Source organism: Boleophthalmus pectinirostris, unplaced genomic scaffold (assembly GCF_026225935.1).
Source record: "Boleophthalmus pectinirostris isolate CB_2022bp ecotype Guang Dong unplaced genomic scaffold, ASM2622593v1 HiC_scaffold_9, whole genome shotgun sequence".
NCBI lineage: Eukaryota > Metazoa > Chordata > Actinopteri > Gobiiformes > Gobiidae > Boleophthalmus > Boleophthalmus pectinirostris.
Genome location: NW_026571541.1, coordinates 26,739,399 through 26,748,994, shown reverse-complemented (window position 1 = coordinate 26,748,994; position 9,596 = coordinate 26,739,399). Strand labels below are relative to the sequence as shown.

At 36.3% G+C, this 9,596-nt stretch overlaps 1 protein-coding gene across 2 annotated transcripts in view; it reads right to left on the bottom strand.

Annotated features, from left to right (window-relative positions):
• Positions 1-497: 497 nt before the first annotated feature.
• Positions 498-9,596, bottom strand: part of serpini1 (serpin peptidase inhibitor, clade I (neuroserpin), member 1) — a 30,197-nt gene continuing 21,098 nt past the window's right edge. The window contains exons 4-10 of one of the 2 annotated variants that reach the window (XR_008631488.1): positions 9,398-9,592; positions 5,912-6,116; positions 4,163-4,260; positions 2,368-2,454; positions 2,198-2,287; positions 1,196-1,389; positions 498-659 (exon numbers count right to left, since the gene is read on the bottom strand). Coding sequence is in view for 1 of the 2 variants with exons in the window: in XM_020937716.2 (XP_020793375.1) it covers positions 1,316-1,389; positions 2,198-2,287; positions 2,368-2,454; positions 4,163-4,260; positions 5,912-6,116; positions 9,398-9,592 (749 nt within the window). In the remaining variant the exon portion in view is untranslated. Of the gene's footprint in view, positions 660-696; positions 1,390-2,197; positions 2,288-2,367; positions 2,455-4,162; positions 4,261-5,911; positions 6,117-9,397; positions 9,593-9,596 lie in introns of those variants that run through there. The other variant, XM_020937716.2, reaches the window with a different exon arrangement.

The following is a 9,596-nucleotide window of genomic DNA, read 5'->3' as shown; positions in this document are numbered from 1 at the left end:
TACACTCTGACGCTGACGAGCCTTCAAAGTCAATCAGAACAGGCCGGCTCTTGCTTGTAGGTTGCATCATAAACTTTTATATGATGCACAAAGAACTCTGTACTGAAATAAAATAGATCTGCTTGCACTATGGGCACGTTTTAAAAAACTTTAATATATAAAAAAAAAAAAAAGTGAATTTGAGGTTTGCCTTTTTGTGATTCCTAACATTACATTACATTACATTACACAGGGGAAGAAGCCACAGTATGAAGGAGCCACAGATAAACCAACAGTGTTCTGTGGAGGAATCGAACACAATACTTGCTTAACTATGGCATTTGAACAACAATTATAACATTTTGTGTTGCTATGTTTGGTTTGTGTGCTAATCCTTTTCCTGACTTCTTTCACATTTTGAAAAGAAAGACACATTCTTAATGGGAAAACATTCCAGTTTTATTGAGTATAATACAGCTGGTGCTACCTGTAGGTTTCCTCTGTACATCCACGCCTGGTACTGAACATCCATTTCCCTACTGCCCCTGCATCATGCTCACTCCGTCTCCATAGCAACCGCCCTTAGTTACGCAGTCGGCTCTGCTCACCTGCGATGCCCAGCTGGGGTCCAATCAGCCCCACATATGTGATAAGGCATATTCATTCAACAGCGGTAAAGCCTATAGTGTAAAAAATATTATTACTAAGACCGGTGTATAAGGACAAAATGTTTATTCAGCAATAAATACTTCGCATATATATAGAACACACTGCCAAATGTACATGAATAATAAAATAGGTTAAATGTTTACAGTGTAGTAAGTAAAAAGATTAAATACTGTTGAGATTTTGTGCATCTTCTATGAGGGTGCAAGTAACTACTAAGCTGCAAAACTTAAAGGGCTGCGCATGAACTGCAGAGTACCTCCATGGTTTTTCAGGTAAAACTCAAGACCATTTTAATACTACTTGTAATAGAATTCAAAGCCATATTGTGGAGGGCCTTTGCTTTAATAAAACATTTCATTTGTATGCATGTATACTTTTATGACCTTGATTTTAAACCTTGGAGATACCCTGGTTTACTGTTGTGTTCTTTCTCATATACAAACAAGCTGAATGAGAGATTATTTACACTTTCTGCATGTCTGTATCGAAGTGTTTAAAGCTTCCAGTATCAAAACTTCACATATTAGTATTTCAATATAGAATTTACCGTAGAACATCTGTGAAAGAGTATAAAACACAGCTGAAGATTGTGAGAGAGGATAGGTAGCGTTTTATGATGTCAGAAATTCCGATCTGGCTGTGAGCTGGCGATCGCCGCACACCAAAGTTATATCGAATCAAAGTCCTCGATGGGTTCCACCACTTCGGGGGTCATGACCCTGCCCATAAACAGGATGGAGCCTGGAAAATAACAGATAATGGGTATGTTTCAAGCTCTTACACACAACACGGCAGGTATTAAAGGTCCTATATTAAACAAATATATAATAATAATGTTGTTACCTTATCAAAAACATACCTAGAGTTGTGTTTTGTTTCATTCGCACATGTTTGAGTAACCCTCCAAAGCTCAAAATTCTCTGGTGGGGGTTTTACCTTTAGTTCAGTAAAGATTGGCAATTCCAGGGCTAAAATTATCCAAATGATTTTAGTGAATATATATGGAGTTTCAAAACACAGGTGGAGCAATTCCTGTATTACGTGTTTTCAGTTTGAGAGAAGAACTCGGTCTAAATATGCAGGATTTGTGTGTTAAACAGGTGTGAATGAAACAAAACAACTCCAGGTTTGTGATGAGGAAACAACATTATGACATAGATCAGAAAAAATGCGTAATATGGGTCTTTTGAAGATAATAATTATGAAATGCGGCCAGTATCAAGTATAAAAGGAAAATTACAAATGATAAATCTGTCTAGGGAAATTAAATTCCACTGACTAAACTAAACAACTGAATTTATGTTTTTAATAAGGGAACAAAGATGTAAAATCATAACTTTTTAAAAATGTTTGAATAGGTGGCATGATGAAATAGCTCTTCTGTGTGGTAATAAATTTAACAGGAAAATGAAGGATTGTGTACATAACTTTATTGCTTTTTTGGGCACACCCTGAAGTTTATAAGTCTGTAAATATGCCTACTTAGACTTAAACAAAACTTATTGGTCCACAATGGAAATTATTTCAATTATTAAGTTCAAATTTCTACCTGTCTGCTTGTTTCTGATGACAAAGAAGAAGGGATGATCCGCCATCACTTGTGGGTACAGCACCAGAGTCCGAGTTAGGGCAATCATTCCTGTAAAAATAAACACATAAAAAGTGTTAAATTGAGAGAAAAATGCCACTTCACTCAAGCGTACTGAACTGAAGTCAAACCTGAGCCAGCCGCGCCCTCTGCCCCCTCCTCCGTCACCTCCAGGTAGGCCTTCTGCACTGCCTTGCTGATGTAGAACTCCCTCCCATCTGAAATCCAATACATCACCAATAAGCCAAGTTTATATTTAAAGCACAATTAATTTAAGTAATTCATATCCAGGACAAGAAGAGTGCATTAAAATCATGTTACAAATAAACAAAAGAGAAGAGTGCAGATGCAATCCTTTCAGTCATACAGTTAGTTAGTCAACAGGGGGGACAAAGGTCTTAGAATTGGACCCTCTTCCTATTAATTCATATGGGAGGGGGGTCCATTTGAGGTTTCTTGCCCCAGACCAACAAATTTCTGTAGACAGTCCTACATACATTCATATGCACAGCTAAACAGAACTAGACAGGCTGGCGCCACCTAGTACCTCTGCCCAATTTCATTTCTCTCCAGCAACTAGGTCAGGAATCAGAATACACTAGACAGTTTGCAAGAACCTTGGAAGTTGTAGACCACACACCGGCCAATCAGTGAAGAACTGTGAAGCCGTGACGTCAAACTCAAGCGCCTGTCTAGGTCCTTTTTGTGGTACAGCACAACAGTAAATAAAGCAGTCGAGATGGATGTAGATGAAGACATACATTCTGTGTTGGCAACCATTCCCGAAATCAAGGATTTAAAGCCGGAACAAAGAGAATGTTTGGTGAATTTTATCAAGGGGAAAGACGTTACTGCCCTTCTTCCTACGGGATTTGGTGCATTACATACATTGTGACCAAATAGCAGCAATTGGTTAAATAAAAAAAGTACCAGCCTTCCGTTGAGAGAACAAATTCCTAATGCTGTGGTCAGACGGTTTCCACGAAGTGAAACCGACTGATGAATTAGGCTAATCTGTTGAAATCTGTTTTTAAACATTGTGAAAGTAGAGGCTTGTCTCAAGTCTTCAGGAAGACTGTTACAGATTTCAGCTCTATAAAACTGAAACGCTGATTCTCCATGTTAGTCCTGATTCTGAGGACCTCAGGGGCCGACCTCCTGCTGGTGCCCAGAGAGAGAGATGGCTGATATAGCACTAACATGCCAGAGATGTAGAGCTGCTTTAAAGTCGTCTCTGAGCCACAGGAAGAAACTAAAATATAGTCAGTGGGCATGTAAACAAAAAAAAAAAAAAAATAAAAAATATATATATATATATATATATATATATATATATATATATATATAATATATATATATATATATATATATATATAAAGAAAATAACTGAACAAAAATATGGACTCGAACAGCAACCCCCCCAATTTATTTATTTTTTTTTACTTAGGAAGTCAGTTAGTTGAGACTACAGAATAGCCCATATAAAAAAGAGACTTCCAATATCTTAACAATAGACAGTTTTCCATCCGGTCAAAAATCAATTAAATAATACATTGCTTTTGTTTTCTTTTTTGGTTGAGAATATCAGACCATCATGAAGCCAACTGTGCACAAAAATGGAATGAAAAAAAAAAGAGAAGCCTTATTTTTGTAAAACTGACCAAAAAACCCCCTCAAGAATATAACTGATTCTCCATACTTTCTGCAAGAGTAAAAGAAAGTAAATTTTTGCTTTTGGCTTTTAGTGTACTAAACTGCGCGCACACAAAGCTCTATTTTAAGTTATGTGACAATCCTTATGCGCTTGCTCAAGAGCCAGTTACCTTGGTTACACTGGGGACATTACTGCAGCCGAGCGTCACAGATATGCAGATACATGGCTCTTTGAACATGATTTTCATACCAGTGTTGATGCTTAGAAGTTACCTGTCATCCCAGAGAGGTCTGCGCTGCTGCTAAACATGCTCTTGACTCCCAGCTCCTGCAGCAGATCCTTCAGGTCAATGCTTTGCTCCACTTTGAACCTGAAATGAGACACAATATGCACTATTAAGCTGGATATTAAAGATTGAAAGGGCTCATATCACACTATTTTAAGATCTATAATAATGTTATAATGTAGTTTCTTCATCACAAACATACCAGGAACTGCAGTTTGTTTCATTCACACATGTTTAACACACAAATCTTGCACATTTAGGCTGAGTTCTTTTCTCAAGCTGAAAACAGTAACACAAGAAGTGCTCCACAGCTTTGGAGATGTAGACAGACTAATAATAAAGGGTTAGTCAAACATGTGTGATTGAAACAAAACACAATTCCAGGTATGTTTTTGACGAGGTAACAACATTATAACATGTCTTAAATCTTACAAGAGTCAATCTTGCATAAGACCTTTAAATGGCACATAAGTGTAAATTGAAATCTAACGCTGCACTACCACACGAAAAGCTTCTGGGAGATTGGTAAACAAACAAAATTATTCATAATACAGTTTAAAAAAAAATAATATTACACATTTTATCAGAGAAAAAAACAGCATTTGATTTAAACTGTTTACTTAATGAGAGAGGACACAGATGGTTTAAGAAATATCTGAGAAATCCTACACTGCCTTTAAAATCTCACCATCAACATGCAAAAGGAATAGAGACTGAAGTTAACTATAGATTAATTATATTTATTACATGGATTGACCTTTCTAGCCCTGTTGCCATACACAAAGTGTCAAACTCTATCTTGAAATTAAGGAAAAGTTTTGATTTGACAATTTAGATTCTGCATTGATATTCCAAGAATGTTATGTCATTTAGAAAAAAAAAACCCACAACATCAGTAGTTTACCAAATTTCAGAAAAAAGAAGAGAGATTTTAAATGAAATTATAGAACTTATGGCCATTATTTGCTACAGCAAGCTTTCAAATACTGTTTTTAGGTTGTTGTTTTTTTCAGAATCTATGGGAAAAATTAAATGGGGAATTGAATTAAAAGGGAAACAACTGGATTTAGATGGAAACCATTCTAAAAGTATTCAGGGCCAGTTGTGTCCCTTTCCAGTGTTGCTCAAATTTGTGACTAAATTTGATACTTGTTTTCAGTGGTGGATGAAGTACTTGATTTTTTTACTGGAGTATCACATCACATGAAAAAAACTTTTAATAAAGTACCTATTTAAAAATGTACTTAAAGTAAAAAGTAAAAAATATGAAGCAGAGAATTTTTAGTAATTTTAAAGTAATTCATTTGATGTATTAATTTTTCTAGCTGTTTTTGTGTATTTGGTTTTCTCAAAGCTGGACGGAATGAAATAAAATGAAATGTCAAAATGTCGTAAAAAAGTCTCAGCCATTTCAAAGCACTTTTTACTTTTCAGTCCAAATGCAGTGGAGTAGAAAGTACACGTACATGCTCTCAAATGTAGTAAAATAAAAGAAAAAGTATCCACTGTAAAACGCACTTAAGTAGAGATATCTAAAATTTGTACTTAGGTATTATTTAGTATAGTACTTTTACTTTTATACTTCATTACTTTCCACCACTGCTTGTTTTAATGTATGGGTACTGACAATTTTCACAACCACAGTGAACAAAAAATATTAGATCAAAAGTCTACACCACAGACAGAATTTCTCCAGAGCATTCCTGAGATTTGAAGTCTTGGCTGCAGTTCTTACTTGGGGAGGTAAACTTCCACCTTCTGGCGCTTGACGTTGTTGGCCCACTCCTCCAGCAGGGGGGCTCTGATGATGGGCTCCAGCGTGGCCAGAGGCACCTCCTGTCGCGGCAGGATGATCATCATGGACATGTCCTCTCCCTCGTACGGCATCTCCAGGACCTGGTACACTCCGCCCGCCTCCTGGGAACCGTCACTGAACTCACCTGGAGGAAAAGGCAAGATATACACTCGAGTCAAAATACAATTACTGATGAGTAAACCTCATGATAACACATTTTGAAGTATGATATTACTGAAGTAAATATAGACAATATACGAAAACATTGAAATCAAACCATGAAGCTGTATAAATCCTCTCAAAAAAAATATTCTAAATGCATAATACTGTAAAAAAAATATGAGCTGCAGTAAATGAATGCAATGCTTATTTTACTTCTGACTCATTATAGAGTTTGTTAGATACTTTATATAGTTAATTTGTATCTATAATGAGTTCATAATTCAACCTACAATTCTACAGCTCAAATCTCATCCCAGAACAGAAAATAACCCAAAATTTCCCACTTTATACAAAATAATACATATAAAAATTGGCCAAAACATGTATTGTCCCATCCATCTTCTCTTATATTATCTTGATATTGTAATTTTTGACAGGCCTAGTGGTGAAGAACATTAGAAAATTATATAATTCCACTTGTAAATAGATTAGTGATTTTGTGAAATTTGAAAATAAAGATTCAGTTTGCCGTGCACATTTTGAACACATCCATGAACTATCCTATGCACTTCAGAACATGTTTGCATTAGGATTGCCAGAATACCAAAATTTCAACCTTGACTCAAATAATGAACACTGGACTTGACACTCCATACCAATTTTAATTCCTAAGAATAATAATGGACAATAAAACACTCTTTTATAGACAATATATACTGTAATTTTAAATACTAAATAGTAGTTTATTTTTAATATTACCATGTGGTCTTATACTAGCAAGATCCTTCAAAAGTTAAGAACTTCAGGAAAGATTGAATTATTATATTTTTGTGATTTTTTCCCCCTGTATTTATACTTCAAATTAGCATCTAGTTTCAATACTACTACTATAATTATAGTATAAAACCTGCAAACCCTGTAGTTTAGACCTCTGCCATCTACGGCTCTCAAAATTGGACATCAGGGAGACATTTTATAGTGTACACGGTTAATAATAATCGCATTTCTTTGAGATAAAAATCAATGATAGCATTTTAAGTGATGGTTAGCTGGTTGATTAGATTTGGAGATCCAGAAAAACATCTGTGAAGCAGAATAAATAATTCCTGCTGTCTTAAATATGAGTGATTTGTCATCTCTTACAACACTCCAACTAATCCTATATTGACAAGCACGTCCTCTTTGCGCATCTCTCATCTTTGTCCCAGTTTCCCTTTCCATTACTATGCACTGTGGGTAACTGCAGAGGAGCCAGAGTTCCCCCAAACATTTGACTGAACCGCTGCTGCGTTCTGCTTGAAAAGACGAATGCAAACAGTGGCTGATCCCGGAGGAGCTGTCCCTGTTCTGCTCTCACTGAAGCTGGCGGCGCGTTCACATCAAGCTGCTGAGGAGGCGGAGGAGGCGTGCTACAAATACAGAAATAACTACAACCTAAGCGGGGAAGTGAGGGGGATAGTTAATGCTGATTCTCTTTATGATTAAAAAAAAGGCACAGGTACACAACATTTGCAATTATAACAAGAAAAGTCAACTGCTCAGAGTTACTTAATTAGCTACTTCTAAATGCAAATATGAAAATGGTGAATTAAAAAGTCGGCAATGTACTATAATGTCTTTTGTGAACAATATATCCATGTCTTCTATATCTGTTCTGACCAAAATGCATGTGATTCTTATATTAGTTTAGTAAATAATATTATGGTGTGTAAAGTAAGTAACCGTATGCACCCCTTTAAAATTAAATGTGATCTGTGAGTCTTATATCCCAAATGTAACAGTAATTACAGGTGTGAATTTCATCAATTACTATCAGAAGTTTAGTAAATGGCAAATAAATTGGCTCTGACAAGTCAATTTTAAATCTTGTGTGTGATAGGATAGTAAGCCATTTATAATATTTTAGGTACATGTGTCCAGTTAAAGACAATGTATCTGATTTCTTTCCAGTAAATGCATCCCGAATTTTGGACTACCAGTCATCACACAGTGCATACTGGGAAGGGCCCTCTGAAAAAGTGAGCATTAAACCGCCATGTTTGATTTCCCAGTGGGATGCGTCTATTATCAAAGCTGATTTTTGACAAAATTTCAAGTCTTTTGAACCATATCAGTTTTGTTTCTGGTTCTGATATTGTCATATATTAGTTATGAGATTCGTTCGTTGTAATTGTGTGGTTGTTGGATGTCCTAACAGCGGAAAACGGGCTTCAGAAGATCGGTTTTGACAACAGACGCACCCCACTGGGAAATCAAACATGGCGATTTGATGGTCATGTTTTCAGAGGACCCTTCCGAGTATGCATTGCGTGATGACCGAAAGTCAGAAATTCAGGATGGGGAAAGCATTTTTATATATAAGGTAAGTGAGGAATATCTCAAACCATTTCTATTTCCCATATTTTCAAGACAGCAAAATAGAATAGAATACTAAAATAGAATAATATACTTTTGGACAATGTCAAAATGTATGTGTATGTATACTGTATGCTTGTATAATGTACTGTATGTGTAAAGGCATTTAGTGGTTGCCAAAAACAAAACAAAACCAAACCAAAAATCCCCCCCAAAAACAAAAGATATAAGGGAACAGAAAATATCTAAATGCAAATTTGATTTGACAGCTCTGAAATGTAAAAACACACATGCAAAGACTGCATTTAGAAACTCTGAACTACACGCAACCTCCTCCCCCCAGTGCCCCTTCTTTCAGTCTTTCTTCTTCTCTTCTTTTTATTTACTTATTGTTCTTTTGTTGTTTGTTGTTTCATTTTTGTATGTGTGTCAGTCTTATATTTTGTCATGTCTGTTTTGTTATTAATGTGCTGGGAATCCATTCCCTCAAAATGACAGAATTATTAAAAAAAAAAAACAGCGAAACACAAAATCTAGGAAAAAAAAAAGCAGATTCTTATGGGAAATGTGTCCTGTTTATAGTGTCTAGTCACAACAAAACTGTCAGCACAGAATCTGGTTCTACAGCGTATGAAAAAGACTTGTAGCCCCACTAATATTGTATGACGTTGACAAAGTGGCTTTCAAAGCTTACTAGAGAATCCAAAAAGGCATACCAAAGTAGTTTGTGTAAGTGGAGAATTTCTGTAACAGCGAGGAGGCTTCCCGGGAATAAAACTCAGCCTATGAATATTTTAGATCAAGGATTAAGATTTTAAATAACCTCAGGAAATACGGGCTGAAAAATCAAGGATGAAAAGAGCCCTGGCAAGTGTCTTTGCACAGCAGACATAAGGGACCTTTACGTACCGTAGGAGAAGTCCCCCTGCTGGTACATCATGAGCGTCTGCACCTCAGAGCCATCATCCCTGCTGAAGGAGAAGGTGCGTGTGTTTTCGGGTCGGAACTGGTTTTTCCAGGAGCCCCTGAAGTAAACGGCGTTCACCAGGGTCACACGGGTCAAGCTGTTGAAGTCCTCTGGGGAGAACAGCTCGCGGATCTTACCTGA